The sequence below is a fragment of the Anomalospiza imberbis genome, chromosome 17 (genome assembly GCF_031753505.1).
Source record: "Anomalospiza imberbis isolate Cuckoo-Finch-1a 21T00152 chromosome 17, ASM3175350v1, whole genome shotgun sequence".
Lineage (NCBI taxonomy): Eukaryota > Metazoa > Chordata > Aves > Passeriformes > Viduidae > Anomalospiza > Anomalospiza imberbis.
Genome location: NC_089697.1, coordinates 2,411,714 through 2,432,267, shown reverse-complemented (window position 1 = coordinate 2,432,267; position 20,554 = coordinate 2,411,714). Strand labels below are relative to the sequence as shown.

The 20,554-nt window shown below is 48.4% G+C and overlaps 1 protein-coding gene across 2 annotated transcripts in view; it reads left to right on the top strand.

Moving 5' to 3' along the window:
• TOX2 (TOX high mobility group box family member 2) overlaps window positions 1-16,363 on the top strand; it is a 154,802-nt gene extending 138,439 nt beyond the window's left edge. The window contains exons 6-9 of one of the 2 annotated variants that reach the window (XM_068207462.1): window positions 5,039-5,119; window positions 7,418-7,825; window positions 9,365-9,495; window positions 16,174-16,363. In XM_068207462.1, coding sequence (XP_068063563.1) covers window positions 5,039-5,119; window positions 7,418-7,825; window positions 9,365-9,495; window positions 16,174-16,210 — 657 coding nt within the window. In that variant the 3' untranslated portion in view covers window positions 16,211-16,363. Of the gene's footprint in view, window positions 1-5,038; window positions 5,120-7,417; window positions 7,826-9,364; window positions 9,522-9,866; window positions 10,097-16,173 lie in introns of those variants that run through there. The other variant, XM_068207461.1, reaches the window with a different exon arrangement.
• Window positions 16,364-20,554: the final 4,191 nt, after the last annotated feature.

Genomic DNA, 20,554 nt, shown 5'->3' with positions numbered 1-20,554 from the left:
TTGTACCGAGCTGTCAGCGACAGAGCCACAGCAGGAGGCACTTTCCTCCTGCAGCACCAAAGCCCTGGCAGTGAGAGGCTAGAAGGGTCCAGGCAGTTGCCCTGGCCTGGAAGAAGGTTTCAGCATCTTCTGGGCATCGAGGAAAGCCATGCACCAGAGAGGAATCAAAGCACCAATCCCAAACAAGGCTTCAAGAAAGGTCTGGTGGAGAGCAGGATAACGATGGGGAGGATGCAAAAGGTCAGATCTGCTTTTAACAGCTCCACGAGTGTTACTTTTCTTGTTGGAGAGCAAGGTCAGAGGTTTGGAAGGTGAATGGCATGCTTTTGTTGGAGGTGAGGGTTTGGATTTGTCACCCTCCTGTTCCCTTTGGAATCTCCAGCGGATTGTCCTGGGAATAAGCTTGTGCCCTCACATGGAGCAAGGGATGACTTCCACCCCATGAAGTCGAGGCAGTGGAGAGCAGGAATCTCTCAGGATGCTTTGACCAATGGCAATTCCTGCTTCATTGCAGGCTCTTCCATTCATTCTCCAAAGGAATTTCTTCACAGCACTGTGTCTCCACCAGGATAAAGCAGAACTCTCCTGAAGCCATGCTAATAGTTCCCACAGCCAGGGTCTCCCCTGGAGGTATCCTCGGGGTTGTTGACCTCAAGAGTTACAATCCAGACCACAGGCTTTTTTCTGGAAGTGTAGCTTGGGTTAGTTGGTTTTAATGGTGGGAGGGACAGAATAAGTCTTGCCCTAGAAGGGGATACAGAGGGGGATGCAAGGAGGAAAGGAGGATCTGGGAAGGAATAAGAACAACCTGTCCATGTTTCCTATTTGCCTTTCCAGTGGCTGTGGTAAGGATGTGTAGAGAGAAAGGGGAATGTGGCAGGGAGGACATGCTTTGAGACATCTTGTGAATAAGCCATAAGTTATAGTGATCTGAAGACATATCTTGCAGGAAAGTGTATAATAGTTACAAGAAAAGCCCTGCAGACTTACAAGCAGAATAAAAACCAAATTTACACATTTGGGAGAAGAAAAAAACCAGTCATGGAATCATAGAAAGAAGGGCAAGGAGAGACTTAAGAGGTCAACCAGACCATACTGATGCCTAAAGTCAGGATCATCTCTACTTAAGCCATTCCTGATGGATGTGTTCCTAATCTGTTCTTAAACCCTTAGTGGTGGAGATTACACATCTCCCCAGGCAATGTCTTCCCGTGCTTAATTATCCTTACTGCTTCCAAGGCTTCCCAGTACTTACCCAACATTTCCCTTGGTGCAATTTAAGCCTATTTTGCCTCCTTTCCTACATGCAGAGGATCACCCCGTGCCTCCTTTGCTACATTATGGTGGCTCCTCTTGGTCTTCCCTCCCAGCTTTCCTCCTGGAGACCTGTCCTGCACTTCCCATCTCTCCTCTCCTGATGTTCTACCTTTTTTATGAAGCAAAACACCCCAAACTCCACCTGGGATTGCAGCAGAGACCCTCCCACTTGGGGTCAGTGCCCCCCTGGATTTTTTGGGGGAGAGTTTGAGTTCTTCCCCTTGTTCCCCAGGCTTGGGAAGCAGGGTTGCTGCTGGAGCAGGAGGGCTGGGATGCAGAGGTTACGGCTAACAGCTCCAGCTGTCACTCAGCGCCTGCGCGACACGGAGCCGCTCGTGGGCGTCAGCAGGGTTTGCAATAATTGTCTTCTCTAATTAACTTGTTATCAAACAAGAACATTTCATTATGGTACAATTACTGGCTGCTTTGCTGAGACACAGAGGTGTCAGGATTACGATCCTGACATATGCTTCTTACAGCTCTGATTTTTTTGTTTTCATTATCACTAACCATTTTTATTTCCTCCCCCCCTCTCTCCAACCCACCCACTCACTTAATGACTAATGAATCCTCCTGCTAATGAATAAGGAAAATAAATCAGTGGGCATGGCAGGTTAGGAAGAAAAACATGCAAAATGTTTTGAGGATCCTTAAATCTGATAAATTACTTCAAAATTAAAATCCCTGGGAGAAAATGGGATTTAATTAGAAAGTAACATGGTTTTGTCAATGTTTAAATTAAAATTTTAAAGGTTATAAATGTTGCACTAGAGCTGTCTTTACACAGAGGATTTGTGAGGAGCTTTGTTCAGATCCCACGTCAGCATGGTGATTCCCTGGGGACAGGCAGCTCAGTGTCCTTGATGGAGCCCTGTGTGGGTGCAGGGCAGGACTGCAAAACTCCCAACAGGAGACCCTTAGGGATGGTTCTTTACCATGAGGGTGGTGGCACAGGTCCCCCAGAGAAGCTGTGGCTGCCCCCGTATCCCTGGCAGTGCCCAAGGCCAGGCTGGATGGGACTTGGAGCAGCCTGGGATGGTGGAAGGTGTCCCTGCCATGTCAGGGGTGGATCAAAATGGTGCCTTCAACCCAGACCCTTCTGGGATTCTATGATTAAAACCCAGACAATCCACCGGGAATCTTCCAGAACTTCCAGCTCACCAGAGAAACATCAGAGAGCACAATCCCTGAGCTTCCCCCATCACCCTTCTTGGCAGCCCTGCTGGTGGCCAGGCTTGAGCCAGGGCTGGCCCAGGGAGCACAGAGGCTCCTGCCTGGAGCAATCCCCCCTCCCTTCAGCAGAATGAGCCACTGGCTGCCCCTGCCCAGTCCTGCACCAGACCCCGCCCAGCAGCACATCCCAATACGAGATCTCTAAAAGACACAAGAACAGATGAAGAGTGGCAGAAAAAAAAAGAGTTTAGCAGGAAAAGCAAGTGATGGAGATGAAGATAGGCACAGACCTTATTGGTTATTTATTTATTTGCATTTACTTTTAGGAAGTCTCATATACCTGTCCTCTCATTGTCCAGAAATTGCAGGTTTTTCTCCAGGCAAGTCTTGCTAATAATTAAATTTATCTCTGCATAGCTCTGAATATTTTGTTTTCCCACCATCCTGGGAAAAAAAAAAAAAAAAAAAAAAAAAAAAAAAAAAAAAAAAAAAAAGTAAAACCACTCTTGCATTTTGCTGTTATAGAGGAAAAATAATTAAATATCCTCTCCATAGAACAGCATCCAGCTGTGGCTTCTAGTAAACACTGGCCTGAGATACAGGAATTCCTATTTCATTGCTGTGAGGGCACCAGGTACCACATTTAATAGCATCCACCTGCTCTGCTGCTGAACACAGTAAATTCTGTGGTGCTGTGATGGGCACAAACCTGCTCCAGTGGAAGGTGTCCCTGCCCATGGCAGGGGGATGGAACTGGAGGAGCTTTAAGGTCCCTTCCAACCGAAACCACTCTTTGATTCTATAATAAAAGATCTGGAGATTGTAGAGAAAGGTAATAGTTTTTATTAAGGGAACTGATACTGTTTGAAGAAATAGTTACTTTTCACAGGCAAACTCTTCTTCAGGCTGACATTTTGAAAAGTAATTTTGTTCTGAATGGAGCAAATGTAATATTTCCTGAATGCCATAAAGCCAAAGACAAACGTAGAGAAATGCTCCATTTCAGAAAATTGCCGTCTGAGACCTCCAGTGTGTCGAGTCAAAACGTTTCATTACAGGACTCACTGTGATTTAGCAATGAAAATAAGGTTTTCAATCCATTTTTAATAGAATTTATCTGTACTGATTTTAAACTCACATTCAGTTCAACTGCTGGAAGGTTACTCTTCCTTCAGAGGTCCGTGTTGGGAGGGACTCTGCCATGGCCATGGAAATTTGGAGGGGAAATAAGCTAAATCATAGAACTGGGGGATTGTTTTGTTTGGAAAATACCTGTAGGATCATCCTGTCCAACTGTCAGCCCAGCACGGCCATGGCTACCATGTCCCCAAGTGCCACACCCATAGGTCTTTTGTACACCTCCAGGAATGGTGACTCCACCGCCTCCCTGGGCAACCTGTTCCAGGGCTGGGCAACCCTTTCCATGAAGAAATTTTTCCCAATATCCAACCCAAATCATCCTGGACAGAGAATGTGCCCACCAGGCTTCAGAGTTCCAATTGCTGAAAGCTGTTTTAAAGCTGAATTAAGTACATGTAAATCTGTTCTAATTGAAATCAACTTTCAATGCATCACTTGAGGAAGGCTTTGGGTTTCCAGTGGAGAAGAGGGTCGGTGGGTATTTTTACTGGGAGTTCTGCCTTTATCCTGAAATTTTTATTCCATTTTAAAATACTCCTCTTTTATTCAGTTTAATCTGCGTAATCCCACGGGGACTCACTGCTGGAGGCAGACTGGATCACACCATTATTTATTAGAGGTCTTCACCTCCATGTGGAGGACCAGGATCCAGGCAGGAAGGGGAGAAGCACTGACATGATCAAGAGGCATCTCTCATTATGAGGAAAGATGGAAAAACAAATCATAATTCACCCTTCCAAATCTTTTATTTTTTTCTTAGGGAAGCAAACTGTCCAGGTACTTGCTGCTTCCCTGCAAGATCCAGCTCACCACGTCATAACATGAGCCAAAAATCTCAGCTTTTATAAGATCAAAAATCAGTTCAGACTGTCCAGACTACAGGGAAGAGCTGGAGTTTTGATCTCTAAAGGATTAATATTGGGAAAACCAAGAAAACAAATGGATAATTTAGGAATTCTGACTGTCTCACATGTTTTTAAGCTGGTCATCATCACAGAATCATAGAATGGATTGAGTTGGGAGGGACTTTAAAGATAGTCCTGTCTTTTGAGGATTTGGGCTTTTGTCTTGCTCTTTCAAGAGCCTGGATCACTCTTTGCTCTGCTTCCTGTTGGGAAGGGATTTCACTATGTTCACCTTATCAAATCAGACTGTGTCTCTTACAAATACCTGTCTAAACACACAGACCACTCTGACCAGAGATCTCAGCATGGGATCAGATCAAAAATCCCAGCATGGTCCAATGCAATCATTTTCTTGGATTGGCATAAATTCCTCTGCAGCAGAATTGAGTTTTTCATGCACACAGCCCCACTGAAGGGGGTTCCCACTGAGCAGGTGGGGTGCAGTCAAGCCCAGCAGACCCTGTTCCCTCTGCTAATGATTTTCTATCCCTTGGTCCTTTCAGGCATACAAGAGGAAAACAGAAGCTGCCAAGAAGGAGTACCTGAAAGCCCTGGCTGCGTACCGGGCCAGCCTCGTCTCCAAGGTACAGCCACACTCACGGACAGGTTACAGCTCACCAGAGCCTCCAGGGAGGAGAACATTTATCAGAAATGCTGTGTAATTGTGATATCAGAACTGATACCAGCATTAGCACCTTCCCAACAGGCTTGAAAGAGGGGCTCTGCAGCACGGTTAGGGCAGGAGCTGGGCTATCATCTGCCTTGAGAGCCCTGCAACAAGACCCCACTTCGGATGGGTTCAGCAGCAGGGAGGTTTCATCAGTGTCCCTGTGTGGAGTGAAGGGGTCCCTGCTGCCTGTCCCCACTGTTCCTTGCCCGCTTTTGGGGTGTGAGTGCAGCAAAGGGGTCAGGAGGACAAGGTGGCACCAGGGACTGGCCCAGGGGAAGGTGACACCCAGTACTGGGCTCACTGGTACCAGCATGCTGCTGCACCCTGCACCATGCACTTGGGCTGTCCCACCTTCTCAGGACCCCAGGGGTTGCTTCTCCTGTGCATGCTCGACCTAGACCAGATTTTTAGGAACTATTAGGGAGTTTTCAGGGAGTTTTATGGCGTTTATCAACCCCATAACTGTGGAGTGATGAGATGTGAGCACATGGCTGCTTACCACACTGCAGCCAGGCCAAACCCAGAGAGCCCATTCCAGTGCCTAACAGTGAAATTCCAGGGCATTTTAGGCTCAGAGAGGAACTCCCAGGGCTGCAAGACCACACTGGGGAGCAATGATGGGCCCAGTCTCCTAGATGTGGATGCCCATCCCAAGGGACCTCACAGCCTGCCCTCCTCCACTCCTCCAGAGAGGGGACACAGCTTTCGCTGCTTGGGAGTTTGGGCTGGCTCCTGTGGAGCTCAAAATCTTCCTGGCTCAGGGGTAATGCTGCCCTTGGGTAGTGAGTGATCCCCCTTCAAAGCTACTCCTTGGTGCCACACCACATCCTCAGAGCCTAACCATCACATTCAGCTGTCCTGGGAAATAAAGTGATCTCCCAGACCTCCCCTCACCTGCAGGATCTGTGTGCTGATGGTGACCTGGAAAGACTCAGAGCCTCTGTGCAGACTCGTAGCTGCCAATTTCTCAACAGAACAGCAGCAAGGACAGAAAAATGGGATGGGAAGGACTTGTTGAGGATTTAAAACTCTTGTTGGTTCCTCTGGAAGCCTCTGAGGGTCTTTTCTTGAATGTTCCTCTCAGCAGTGTGGGGCAGGAGTCGTGGAAGGCGTGGAAGTTTTGGAGGCATCTGCTCTATGCCTTTGGTTTTTCCCCAATTTCTCCAATTGCTCCTCTGCAAAACTTTGTTTTGAGTAAAGCAACACAGTGTGGTCCTGGCTGCTGGGTGAGAAAGGATCAGGACTATCATTACAGGGCCAATCACAGCACAAAACCCTCATTGTCCAGCCCAGAAAATTTCCCCTTGTCCTTCTCTCCTTCCTGCCAAAATGATGCCACGATTGTCCCGTGCATTTTAGACCCACCAGGGCTGCTGGGATGGACAGGATAGGGAAAGCAGAGAGTTTATGGACCCAGTTGTACTCAGTTGGAAGCAGGAGGGGTTTGTCAGCCACCCACAGCAGTGAGCTGCTGGTGGGCAGTTTGCCTCTGCACTGGTTTGATGCCTTGTGCAGGCTGTCCTAGAACAGAGTCTGGACAGAGCTAAAGAATAAAGCAGGGATTTATTAAAAGGATTGCCTCAATGGATCCACCTTGGGCAGCACCAGAGCCCAGCCAGGGCTGCACCCAAGATGAACCCAAATGGTCCCAAAATGCACGAGCGCTCCCAGGGGCTCTCACTGTGATCAGCTCTGCTCCATTGGCACACTGGAGTTCATTGTCCAATTCCAGCTCCAGCCCATGCAGTCCCATCCTGCTTGTTTTTCTCTCTCCAGCCCACGTTGTTTGTGCTCTTGGGCCTGAGGTTTGGATCATTTGTCCTTGGTCCCCAGCTGGAGAAGGAATTGTTTTGTCTCCCTGCTCTGTGCAGAGAGCTCACCATCCCCTAATAGGAAACCCAGACCCACACACTGAAGCAGCACAGAATCTGAAAAATATAAAAGCTCAAACCTGAGACATCAGGTTCGTTCCCCCTGATGCTCCAGGCTCTGCCAAAGGCACTGCTGAGTTACTGGGCTTTAGTTTTCCAGCTCTGGATGCTGCACCCAGCCTGTGGGCACCCCGCTGCTGCAGGGCTGGGAGGTCTCGTGCTGGCAGGTGGGAGAGGAGCAGGATCCACGGGGAGCTCACCTGCACTGATGGATATCTCGGGATGCATATCGATGTTTCCTCTTTTCCTTCCTCACCACCTTCCACTCTGTTTCTCCACAGAGCTCTGCCGACCAGGGGGAGACAAAAAGCACCCAGAGCAACCCCCCTTCCAAGATGATCCCCCCCAAGCAGCCCATGTACCCCATGCCTCCGCAGGCATCCTCTCCCTACCCTGGCCTGGGCTCCTTCCTGTCCCCGTCGGACCTGCAGAGCTACCGTGGCCACCCCCACGCCGGGCTGTCCCGGACCCTGCCCTCCAAGCCCCTGTTGCCCAGTATCAGTGCCTCCCCCCCGCCCTCCTTCCAGATCAGCCCCCCGCTCCACCAGCAGCTGTCCTTGCACCACCCGCAGAGCTCGCTGCTGCCCCAGCCCCTCAGCATGCAGCAGGTCCCTCAGCAGCCCCTCCTGTCCCCTCCCATGGCACTACAGGTACAGCCCCCCATGAACGCCTCGCCTCCCGGCCAGCAGGTCAGTGCTCGGGGCTCCCGTGGGCTTGGGGCTGTTGGGTTGAGGTGTTGTCCTCCACTTGGGTGGAGTCTTCCCAAAGAAGGGATTGGAGCACCAGGAATGGCTGAGGGAGCTGGGAAAGGGGCTCAGCCTGGAGAAAAAGAGTCTCAGGGGGTGTTGATATTCTTAGTTCAGTCAGAGAGAAAAAGAGAAAGATTTCTGCCAGGCTAAGCCTGGGGAAAAGTCTGGGAGGAATGTAAACAATCTGTTACCTTGCTTTCCGTTCATGTTGTTTATAGATATGTTCTACCACGCTGACCTAAGTCCACTGTACCAATCAGGTGAAATGTTTTTACCTTAAGACCAATGGAATTAATGGTCACGATGTTCTCTATAAAAGAGAGAAGTGCTTTTGAATGAACGCTCATTTTGCCTTCTGAAATCGTGCGAGTCATTTCGCCCGTCCCCTGGCTCAACAGCGTCAAGGGGGGACCTTGTGGCTCTGCACAACTCCTGACAGGAGGGGACAGCCAGGGGGTCGGGCTCTGCTCCAGGGAACAGGGATGGGACAAGAAGAAATGGTCTTGAGTTGTGCCAGGGAATGCTTAGATTGAAAATTAAGGAAAATGTCTTTGTTGAAAGGGTTATCAGGCAGTGGAACAGCTGCCCAGAGAAGTGGTAGAGTCACCATTCCTGGAGGCATTCAAAAAATGTGTAGATGTGCCACTTGGGTTTAGTGGTGGGGTGGCAGTGCTGGGTTAATGGCTGCACTTGGTGATCTTGGAGGTCTTCTGCAACCTGAATGATCCTGACTTCTCCAGCACAGGGGTTGGATTTTAGCTCTGCACAGCAAGAGTGGCTTCTGTAATTTGATGAAAGCATTATAGGGGATCCTCACACTCACTCATTGGCATGGGAGCTGTTGCTGAGGGCAACATTTTCATTCCACATAGTTTTTGAATGAAATATTTATAACAAAAAAATCCCCCATTGCCCTAATTTTGGTATTTTGGAAAAAATCATGTTCTTTGCCAGGTAAATATCATGAATCTGGTTTATATGCATCGCCTAATGGATATAAATTTAATTAAACCCACCCAAAAAATGGGGAAAACTGATCAGCTTTCAGCTAAAGCAGCCCCTCAGTGTCCTTGCAGAATTGCCAGTGGTGGCAGCTTGTGGGGATGGAGTTGCTTGTGTGGCTGTCCCTTGTTCCTGAGCACTGGGGTGGGGCACTTAGCACTGCACTGGACACTGGGTTTGGTGGCCAGACTGCAAAAATCCCAAAGGCTTTTGTGGCTGCGTGCCCTCCACAGCCATTCCTACCCCCAAGGAGGGGGTTCCTGACAAAAAGAGCAGGGAAAAGGCATATAATATGTGCTGCTGCACTGACACCATGTCTGGGCTTGGACCTCCCTCTCTCCCTGGGGTTCCTCCTGTGCTCTGAACTGACAGGGTTTGGGGACAACGCCTCTAAATGTGATTTTGCACTATTACTAAATCTGCAGTTGTCCTGCTTTGTATGCTCCTGTAACCTTCCTTTTCCTCTCCACCCTGCAGGACTTCTCCCATATTTCGCCTGAGTTTCAGAACAGTGTTGGACCCCGTTCCCCTGGTGCATCAAACCCCTCTGGAAGCACTGAGTGGGACAACGACTACCCCAGCAGGGAGTGTGGGGTCAACCACTGCAGGCCAGTAGACAAAACAGCTCATTGCTGTTGCTTAATAAGTATATAAAAACTTAGTGAGTTTAAGAAAAAAAAAAGAGTAAATTTTATTTCTAACCTCACAATATATAGAATTTCAAAAGTGACCGTGGATTGGAGGATGAAATTACCACCTCTCCAACCACACTGGTCAAACCAACAGTCCATCAATTCTCTCCACCCACAAAGAAGAATACAAAACAATCATTGTTTACATAAACAGTGTGTAAAAACTCCAGTAGAAATATAAAAACTTTATCAAAGGACTAAAGAAGCTTTAGGAAAACCTTAAAACTTTCAAAAAAACTATAAAAGAAAATTTAACACTTTTAAAAATCAGAGCAACACATTGCTAGTGCACATCTGGGCTGTGACAGTGCCCAACAGCTCCATGCCTGCCCTACAATGCATGGCCAGCTGAGCTCAGGGAAACTCTAGGCTCCCTCATCTCTGTAGGCTCGCTGAAGTGATGCTATAGAAGCAGGTAGCTTAAAAGGCATGGATAAATTCCTCGTTGGACATGGAAAGTTGTATTTTGTTTTCCCATTTTTTTATTTATTTCCATTCCATGGAAGGGTTAGACACATTTCTTTCTGGAGCAGTCCCCCCAGAAGAGTTCCTGGAGGTTTGAAAGCAGCCATGTCCATAAGGCCAGGCCTCAATGTGGCCTTCCAGTACTTGAAGAGTCTTATTAAAAAGTTGGAGAGCAACTAATTGCAAAGGCAGGTAGTTATAGGACAAGGGGGAATGGCTTTAAACTGAAAGAGAAGACATTTAGATTATATGTGAGGAAGAAACTCTTCCCTGTGAGGGTGGGCAGGCCCTGGCACAGGGTGCCCAGAGCAGCTGTGGCTGCCTCTGGATCCATGGAAGTGTCCAAGCCAGGTTGGACAGGGCTTGGAGCAGCGTGGGACAGTGGAAGGTGTCCCTGTCCATGGCAGGGGGTGGATTGAGATGGGCTTTAAGCTCCCTTCCAACCCAGATGATTCTGTGATAAGCAATGTTCTTCTGTTCCTAAGCAATTGCTCTTATCACTGAGGCCACAGGCTCCTGTAATTGTCTCTACCAGCAGAAGCCTTACCATTCCTGGGGTTAGTGTACAAATCCTCAATCCTCCCAAGAGCCACACAATGCTCCATCCCCCTGCACCATGCAGGAAAGCCCCGCTGACATCTGCACACATCTTCCCCTTATGCCCTACAAGCTCTGGCATGAATGTGCCAGCGTGAAGGTCCCTTTCATGCTGCTGGAAATCCTCAGTAAATGAAAACATCAGGGTAGCCTTAAAGCTGGGGAACGAGCAGTGTGTGGAAGCCATTTCCAGCATCTGCCTAGCCCACTGCCCGTGGCTCAGCTCTAATGGTTTGGAGGCTCTGTTGTGCTCTCTGGAACATTCCCGGGGTTCTCTGTGGGAACAGGTTGGGAAGGAGGCTGGATATGGTCGGAGTATTGATTTCCTTCGAGTGCTGGAACACAGTGCTTTCACCAGAAATAATAACCAGCTCCCAGGCTTTTCAGAGCACGGCTCCTGTCTGTGCCAGCAGAGCACTCACAACCGCTGGCTGGGCACAGAGTGTAGTGACATTTATTTCTTCCAGGGCAATAAATAACTGCCTGATCCATTTAAATATCCCTGCTGTCTGCCTGCCCGAGGGGCTCAGGGACACGGATAGGTCTGACCTTTGCATGCTCCTTCCTGAAGTCTCTGCAGACAGCCTGGAAGAAGGAACATGACCAAGACCTGATTGTAAAAGTCACTTCACATGTCGTGGGTAAAATGCTGAAGATGCTTGGAGGCATCTTGAGGATGCTTGGCACATGGATCCTGATTTCCAGAGGTGCTGGGCAGATCCCAGGAATTATCTCCCCTAGAAATAAGCATCACTTCTTAAGGGATCAGCTGGGAGAACGTTTGATTCCCTCTGCAAATCCCACTGCCTGGGTCCCATGCAGAAAACCCAGGGCACTCCAGAAACAGGTGAAATGTTCCCATAGCAGTGGGGACTGAGTCCTGGGTTGCTAAAACAAGCTCTGTGACATCTGGCTGGAGTGCCACACTGTAAGCAGAGGGCCCATGTAATTCATGATCAAAGCTCATGCATTTCATGCCTTTGTCACAGCAGAAATATCAAATTTCATGGGTTTATCACAGCTTCCTGGAAAAAAATAAGTCATTCTAAACCCAGACAGATTATGCAGAGACTTCCAGATAATTATTAGAGTAGATTATAGCAAGGAACTCGGATGGATAGAGATCAGTCCTGCAGAAAGTGCTTAGTGCACTGAAAATATCATTGTGTCTGCTGAGGAAGGAGCCATCTCCTGTGACTAAAGGCACAGGAGCTGCTGGCAGCCAGTGCTCAAAGCTGGATTGTTCTCATTTATTGTAAAGCCTGGTATGCCAGCAGTGCCCTCACCTCCTGCTTCTGCTGCCCTGGGATTCGCAGCCTCAGTGCCCCCTCTGCATCACCTGGAGCAGTCACAGACATCTGCAGCTCCCCGTGCCTCAAGGTTGCTCACAAGCCAAGAAAAGAGATGATCTGGATCTCCTCACCCAGGGCAGGCAATGATGGAGCAAGGGGGAATGGCTTCCCACTGCCAGGGCAGGGTTAGATGGGATATTGAGAAGGAATTCCTCCCTCTGAGGGTGCTGAGGCCCTGGCACAGGTGCCCAGAGAAGCTGTGGCTGCCCCTGGATCCCTGGCAGTGTCCAAGGCCGGGCTGGACAGGGCTGGGAGCACCCTGGGGTAGTAGAAGGTGTCCATGGGAACAAGATGAGCTTTAAGGCCCATTCCCATCCAATCCACTCTAGGATTCCATGTTCCCCCTGACTCTTCTCCTTTCTCCAATGCACTTTGTGCTGATTTCCAAGTGACATTCAAAGTTGTCATTGGGCTCCTCCACAGCACCTTTTCATTAGCTGGGTGGGTTCAACCCTCAGCAGATCTTGGGCACAGCAGTGATAAAGGGATGTTTTCTCCATGGGTTTGTTTCATCAGTGCTGCCCTAGGTATATTTGGGAAATCTCTGGACCATGTAATGGCCCATTTCAACCTCAGAAGGGCATTTGGCTTAACTGCAATTAAAGCAGCACTGTGAGGAGTAAAATCTGGCTGGAAAGAGAAGGGATTATTCCTTGATGGGATGTGACTCAGCTGTAGAGCCCCAGACCCCTGGAAGAGAGGATCATCCCAACCTCCCCAGCACACAAACAGCCCTGTTGGGTTATGGATTTTATTTCATGTCTAACCTTGATATTTCTTTAGCTTCCAACATCTGTTGGCACTGGGCTGGTGGGGGTAAAACCTCCCAAGCCTCGTTTTCTTTTGTGTTTGTCATCCAGATAACTTCTGAAAAACTGACAAGGTGGTCTTTCTCTCTGTCCTTCTCTATCTAATAAGGGAACTGCTGTAGGGATTTTTGTTTCCCAGCCTATCCTTGCTAGTTAAAATCCATCAAATCACACGTCTTCCTTCAAATTCTGGGATCCTGTGAGCAGACACTCCTTAATTCATAACTCAGCCATGCTGGAGAGAGAGTTTTAAACGTTTCTTACCTCCTGCTCTCCCTGTTCTTAATGACTTTTTGCTTAATGACTTCCATCCAATTTTCCTGGCTCTTTCTGGGCTGAAGCCCAAGCTGTCCTAGATTGTGAGTGAAGACATGGGGAGCATTTCTCAGCTCCTGCTTGGTGTTTGACTAGCACTTCCCACAAGCGACTGCAGCACACAATTTCAATGCTTTTTTGCCACCACATCACAAATTCCTTTCCTAGTCCCCTGTCTCCCTCACCTGACAGCCTGATTCTGGCACTTGCTCTTTCCCAGGCACTGAATTCCTCTGTTTCACAGTGATTTTCTCCAAGGCAGCTGCCTCACCTCCACCAGAGGAGGATTGGTTTACAATCACGTGCAAATCTTTCTAAATCCCTAATTCAATCTTAACTCCTCAAAGCACCTCCCTAGTTTTTCCTGCCTTGTTTTCTGATTACAAATCTCTCCACACCTTCTCCAAGGGTTGTGTCCTTTCCATCCTGAAACATTCTATGATTTACCTTTGTCCCCTCACACATAGGTATTTTGGGGATAGCACTGAACTGGATTCATCTTTCTATGTCCTTCCTCTCATTTGCAAGACATGGATTAGGTTCTCTTTGGCTGACATCCTTTAGCAACTTTCCCCCCCTGCTCCCACTCTCATTTAGGCTAAAAGATGGGACACTGTCCATTACACCTTGTCCAGGCACAAAAATCCATGCACAGCCACTAGATCCAGACAATTATAACCTCCCCAATTCCTTCCAACAAAGAAGTGATCCTCTCCAAAGGGGAGAATTTTCCAAATCAGGAGCTAAATGAGCAAACACTATAAAAAGGCAAAGATAACCCATCACAACTGCACTTAGTTTGGATTCAATTATTTATGGAAATACTTTGTAATGAACTGGGAAATGCTCTGTAGCATGCTGTGTAAAATTAATGAAGTTTTAGGACTGGAATACCTCGCTGCTGCTCAGTGGCATTAAATCTTTTCTGAGTGCAGGAGGGAAGACTGTGCATTTTAAATGCAGATTATAAAATGTGGAGATTAGCAGAGGGTGGGCTCTTGACTCTATCAGAAGACAGCTCTATCAACACCAGCCCTGCTTTGCTGTCTGCCCCTTCCCTATTATTCCACTCACAAACACACTCACACCAGAACCTCCCAAGACTTTTAACTTTAACTTTTAACACTTTTTAAGGCCAAGATGTCTTTATGGAGCTGGTGATGTTTCCATCGTGTATATGCAGGTGATAAACCCCACTGAAAGTCCTGAATCTCAGAGCAAAACCCCCACAGATCATCAGCCAGGGGAGAGGGGCTTCTGACACTTCTCTCTCTACTTTGTCCCAAAAAAAAAAAAAAAAAAGCGTCTGGGCTCCCTCTTTGGGCTCTCCTTACGTAGTGTGAGAACAAGCACATTTGATCCAAAATTAACTCTCTAAACCTCCTTGGCTCAGCCTCAGGTGTGGTGAAGCAGGGCATGGTGGCCCCAGGGCTGATCCCAGGCAGAGCATTCCAACATCCTGCTGGTGGGATCTGCAGGGACCCCCAGATCTGGCACTGCCCTGCAGCTCCACCAAGCCAGAGGAAGGAACTGATGTTGTAGCCTTTATAGCTGAAATTCAGGAAGAAATAAAATTGCATCCAACTCTCAGGGGGACCTCCTCACTCTCTACAACTACAGCCTGAAATTTAGAGTTGGAGTTAGGGTTACCCCCTGGAGTTAGGGTTAGGTCAGGGCTATCTCCTGATGGAGGGTGTAGCCAGGTGAGGGTTGGGCTCTTCTCCCAGGTAACAAGGGACAGGACAAGATGAAACAGCCTCAAGTTGCACCAGGGTATTGGGTACCCTGATTAGATTGGGTATTTGGGAAAAAAAATCTGGAGGGAAACACTGGTCAAGCATTGGAAGAGCTGCCAAGGACAGTGGTGGAGACACCATCCCTGGGAGGGCTTTAAAAGCCACATGGATGTGACACCTGGGGACGTGGTTTGGCTGTCCTGGGAGAATGGTTGGACTTGATCTTAGAGGGGTTTTCCAACCTGAATAATCCTGCTGTGGTCCCTCTGTGTGCAGCCCTCCCTGTGTTTTGTGCCGTTGATGCCTTTTTTCAAGCTGTACATGAAACAACACACACTTTTGAGATAAGTATAGGAGGTAATATGAAAGCTGGTCTTTGTTGGAGGCCTTCTGGGGCAGTTATGGAAAAATGTCCACAAAAGCCCACCCCCATGGGGGTGCAGACAGTTTGATAAGTTTGGGAAATTAGAATAATTGACAAAAAGCACCAATTAGGAGCACAAGTGGTGATGCAATTCCCACCCCTGGGTCAATCTCCTTTTAAGTCTTCCCTCTGTCACATGGGACTGGTACTTTGTTGATGAAAATGTCTCTGGAGAGCTGTTTTTCCACCTTGGTTGCCAGGGAGAACCAAGATAGGACAGGGGTTTTGGAATATGTTTTGTCTTTCTGCCTAGGGAAAGGGCATGGAAAACTACTGGGAAAACTAGCCACTAACACAATAGGTTACAAATATATGTGAAAAGAATACAGAGAATATACCGATGCCTTGGAGTGGCTACCCAGAACAGAGCTATACAGAGTTAAAAGAATAAAGTAGGTATTTATGGAAGGCCTTCAATGGATACATCTTGGGCAGTGAAAGCCCTGGCAGAGGCTACACCCAAGATAGATAACAGTCACGAGTTTTTCAGACAGATATAAGTTTGGTCTAATTGCATATCAGGGGTTAATCATCCAATTACAGCTTCAGGTAATGAAGTCACATTCCCCCAGTTTGCTCCCCACATTTCACTTTTGTTTGTGCTTTTTTGGGCCTGAGGCTGCAACGATGTCCTTGGTTCCCATCTGGAAAAAGATTGTTTTTTCTGACCAAAATGTGAAGAGAGCTTACTAACACTCTGCATGGAGTTCAGAGTTATACACCAGCGCAGGGTCTGGAAAAATATAAAAGCTAAAACCTTAAGGCATCAATAGAAAAGAAAAAAAAAGGTAAAAAACAAAACGGCATCACCCTAAACGCCACGGCGTGGCACAAACCGTGTGCCAGCTGTGCCAGCCCCTTCCCTGCTGCCTCACTGCCTCTGCTTTCTCTTACAGCATGCTGCCAAGGGACAAGGCACTCTACCTCACCTAAGGCTCAGCATCCCTTTGGGAGGAAGCTCAGACGAAGGACACTTGAGAGGGTCAATCCTGCAGCCCGCGCGGGAGGCACGGGCGGGTCAGACGGGCGGGACAGCGGCCACCGCACCTCGGCGCTGGCTTCGTTTCCAGGCTCTAAGAGCAGTTTTTTGGGTTTTTTTTTTTTAATTTTCTTTTTGAACTCTAAAAAAAAAAAAAAATAAAATAAAAAGTCTACTTTCTGTGGAAGCCCCCTCCAAAAAAAACACAAAAAAATACCCCACCTCGTAAATCGCAAAGAACAAAAAAATAAATAAAGAGAGAAAATCCAAATAAAAATAATAAAATAAGCGCAAAACCAACAAAAAATAATGAAGTTAAGCTAAGGACACCGTTTTTCTGCTTGCCATCAGCTTAGCTACGGACTATTTTCCTAGTGAACTGCTTTTAGACGCAGCATAAACCCAGGTCTGGTGTCCTGCAGCATTAGGCCAGCTCAGTAGGAGGATGCACTCTTTTGACTTGCTAACAGCACTAAACTTTGTGCAAGAAAATGTGAAGTTTGTGTGAATATTGTACATGCAAAGGCCTTGGACGGTCTGGCAAAAAAACTTACAAAAATAAATAAAAACTATTGCTAGGTAGGTGGGGGAGAGAGCAGAAGGCAAACTACAAGAGGACAAATGTGAAAGAGATCATGAAAATATAATTTGTTGGATAGTTGTAAGTAGTTTACTAAGTGTTTTAGAGCTGTGCTAAAGACATCTTTAAGATTTTTTTGTGAAAGAAATTAGTAGTTTACTTTATAGTAAAAGCATTTTATATTAATTGTAGCACATTTTTTAGTTATACATAGAAGGGAGATGTGTATAAAAAACCAACAAAAAAAGCCTGCCAAACTTGTTTTTATTATTTGTACAGCAAGAAATGGACAATTTATATCCATGTTGTATGGCATTATTATTTTTTTCCGGCCATATGTCCATCTATTTAAAAAATTGCTGACAATGATTTTTGTCTATTTATGAAAAATTAGAGAGCATAATTACAGTTTCTCATAAGGTGCATCTTTGGGGCTTTTCTTATTTTTTATTTTGTTTGAGGGCGCTGCTTTGGCAGCACCTGGCACATTCGGTTCACAATGCTTATCTTACCTTTCTTTATAATAAAACGTATGAAAAGTAGAGCTGAAGCGGTCTCTCCTTTTTCTGGGGGACATCCTGGATGTGGCCTCTGCTTTGTCCTCCTCAGCTTTCCAACCCTCTCTCCTCTCCCATCACATCCTCACCTGCCCCACCTTCTTCTCACTCTGCAATATCAAAGTAATTAATTTCATAATAAATACGCAAGGATTAAAATAAGGGGGGGGGTGGGAAATGGAACATTATGAAAACCTTCCTGGAGTTATCATGGCAAGGAGACAGGATTTCCTCCAGGGAGAGCTTCTGAGGTGTTAATTCTGTGTGTGTGTGGCAGGTAAGTGGCCCTGAGACTCTGAAATTGCAGGGAGGGGGTTTCCAGCCCTGGGAGAAGGTCTGGAAGGGATCATCACTGGGGGTTTTGGTGCCACCACGTGCCTGTGGTTTGTCCTCTTTGAAGGAAAGTGCCACCCATGATGTCCAGCCCCCTGCAGCCCAGCGGGCAGCCCCAGCTCTGTCACCTTTGGGTCACTGTGGCCATGGATTTGGAGCCCTTTGGAGGCCTCCACTGGGAAGGTTTGTGGGGCTGCAGTGCAGGGAGCCACTGAAAGGTGGCCTTGCTAATTCAGGGGCAGCTGTGCAAAGCAGTAACCACATTTTTGACAACTTTCTGGCCACCTCCCTACATTTCTTCAGGGGTGCCTCTGCTTCTCTCAAAGGGCTGGTGGCTGCTCTGGGCCACCACGGAGGGCACAGTGACCCATCTCCAGCCTTGGGCATGTGGAGCCATCTGGGGAATGGAGGGCAGTTGGCTATTAGAGAGCCCGGAGCATTAATGAGAAATTGTGGGGCTTTCCAAACCACTTTAATCCCTACTAATCTCTAAATTTGCATGATGGCAGCTGTGCTTGAATGGTATTCCAGCTGTTGGCTAATTGTCACGGAGCTGGAATTGCTCCAGGGAAGCAATTGGGAGCTGAGCCTGCCATCCACCATCACGGCTGGCTCACAGAGACACAAAGTGGTTTGGGTTCAAGGCCTTAAAGCCCATCTCAGTCCACCCCCTGCCATGGGCAGGGACAACTTCCACTATCCCAGGCTGCTCCAAGTCCTGTCCAACCTGGCCTTGGACAGTTCCATCGATCCAGGGGCAGCCACAGCTGCTCTGAGCACCTGTGCCAGGGCCTCACCACCCTCACAAGGAAAAAAATCCTTCCCAATATCCAACCTAAAATCTAAACTCTTTCAGTTTAAATCCGTTCCCACTTGTCCTGTCACTATCTGCCTTTGCAATTAGCTGTTCTCCATTTTTATCTGCCTCTCCAAGTGCTGAAAGGACACATCCAGCTCAACAAGGGGGTTCAGCCCAGCCCAGAGGCTCAGGACCTGGGGCCCTGGGCCAGGCAGGGATGGTGTGGCTGGGGGAGCTTTCCCCTGCTCTGAATCCTTGGTCTATTATTAACAGTAGTGGAAAATTCAGTAGCCAGGTCTCAAGAAGCCTCAGGGCAGGGTCAGCTCTCCCTTAACCCTTCCTGTGTGCCTAACCTCCCTTTAAAAACCTTTAAATTCCAGGCAGATAACCCAAATCTCTCTCCCTACAAAGCAAATCCCTTGCCTTTGAACACGGGGAAGAATTTATTGCTTTCCTTGTTGTGGTAATTTTTTCCATATTTGAAGAAGGATATTGGCTGCCCTTCACCTCCTCTGCAGCTGCCCCAAAGGCAGGGTGGTGTTCCGGGGCAGGATGAGCTGTGCAGCTCCCTGTTTTACTCAAAGAGCACCAGTGGGGTCCTCAAAAGGCTCAGGAACAGCTTTGGGAGCAGGGTTTACAGGGCAGGGGAGCAGGACCAAGGCAGGCATTCCCAGACTTCAGGCTAATGATGGACAGGGATGTGAAGAGGCAGGAGCAGGGAGAGCCCTGGTTAATTGATTTTGGTTCATGAACACATAATTAGCAGTGCTGCGGGATGTAATAAGGGGTTTAACAAACCTCAGCAGCAGCACCTCGGTGCTGTTAACCCTTTGAGCACAGCCTCCTGTGGGTGCCATGCCTGGCTCCCACAGAAATGGGGAATATCCAGCAACATCTCACTGCCCCACCAGGACACAGCCTCCCACACAGCCAGGGTGTGTGGAGAGAGTCTGCTCCCCACGTGTGGATCCTCCTGTGGCACCACCCTGAGCTGTGCCCATGGCACAGGGCCACGAACGCCCCGGCAGGGCTGGGAGAACACTCTGTTACATCTGTGTTATCATCACTGAGGTGGTGGAATGGAAGGGAAAACAGCCCTGATGATATTGACAGAAGGATCAAAGAAAGGACTTCATCTGACAAATCCCAGGTAGGTCCATGACAGCTGCAGCATGTGCTGGGAGCAGGGGCTTTGTGCCAGCCTTGGTGAGGTCCTGGTCCCCACCCAGGGCAGGCTTGAACCTTGGCAAGTGTCCCTGTTCCCAAAGGTCCTGTAGTCCGGATGCAGAGCGAGTCCATGGTGAAGGACATGAGCTGTAGCCCTGGGAGCTGGCTCTGGGCACCAGCACCCTCAGGCTGGGCAGTGCCAGGCACAGGCTGGGTGTCAGACCCAGCATGGGCTGCACAGCACCTCCAGCTCCTCCTCCTCTTGTGCTTCACCAAACTGGGGCCACCAGAACATCCACAATGCCACCTGTGGCCGCAGAGGCAAGCATGAGATCCGAGAATCACTGAATGGTTTGGGTTGGAAGAGACCTTAAAGCTCATCCCCTTTCATCCCCTGCCATGGGGGGCAGGACACCTTCCACTGTCCCAGGCTGCTCCAAGCCCTGTCCAGCCTGGCCTTGGACACTTCCAGGGATCCAGGGGCAGCTACAGCTGCTCTGGGCACCCTGTGCCAGGGCCTCACCACCCTCACAGGGAACAATTTCTCCCTAACATATAATCTAAATTTCCCCTCTTTCAGTTTGATCCCATTCCCCCTTGTCCTGTCCCTGACAAAGAGTTCCTGACAGAGTCTTCCTCTGCTTCCCTGGAGCCCCTTCACACTCAGGGAAGGTGCTCTGAGGTCTCCACACAACCTTCTCTTCTCCAGGTTGAACAGCCCCAGCTCTCCCAGCCTGTCTCCACAGGGAAGGTGCTCCAGTACCCTCAGCCACTCCATGGCCTCCTCTGGACTTGCTCTAACAGTTCCACATCCTCCTTACGTTGCAGGCACCAGAGCTGTACCCAGTGTTCCAGGTGGGCT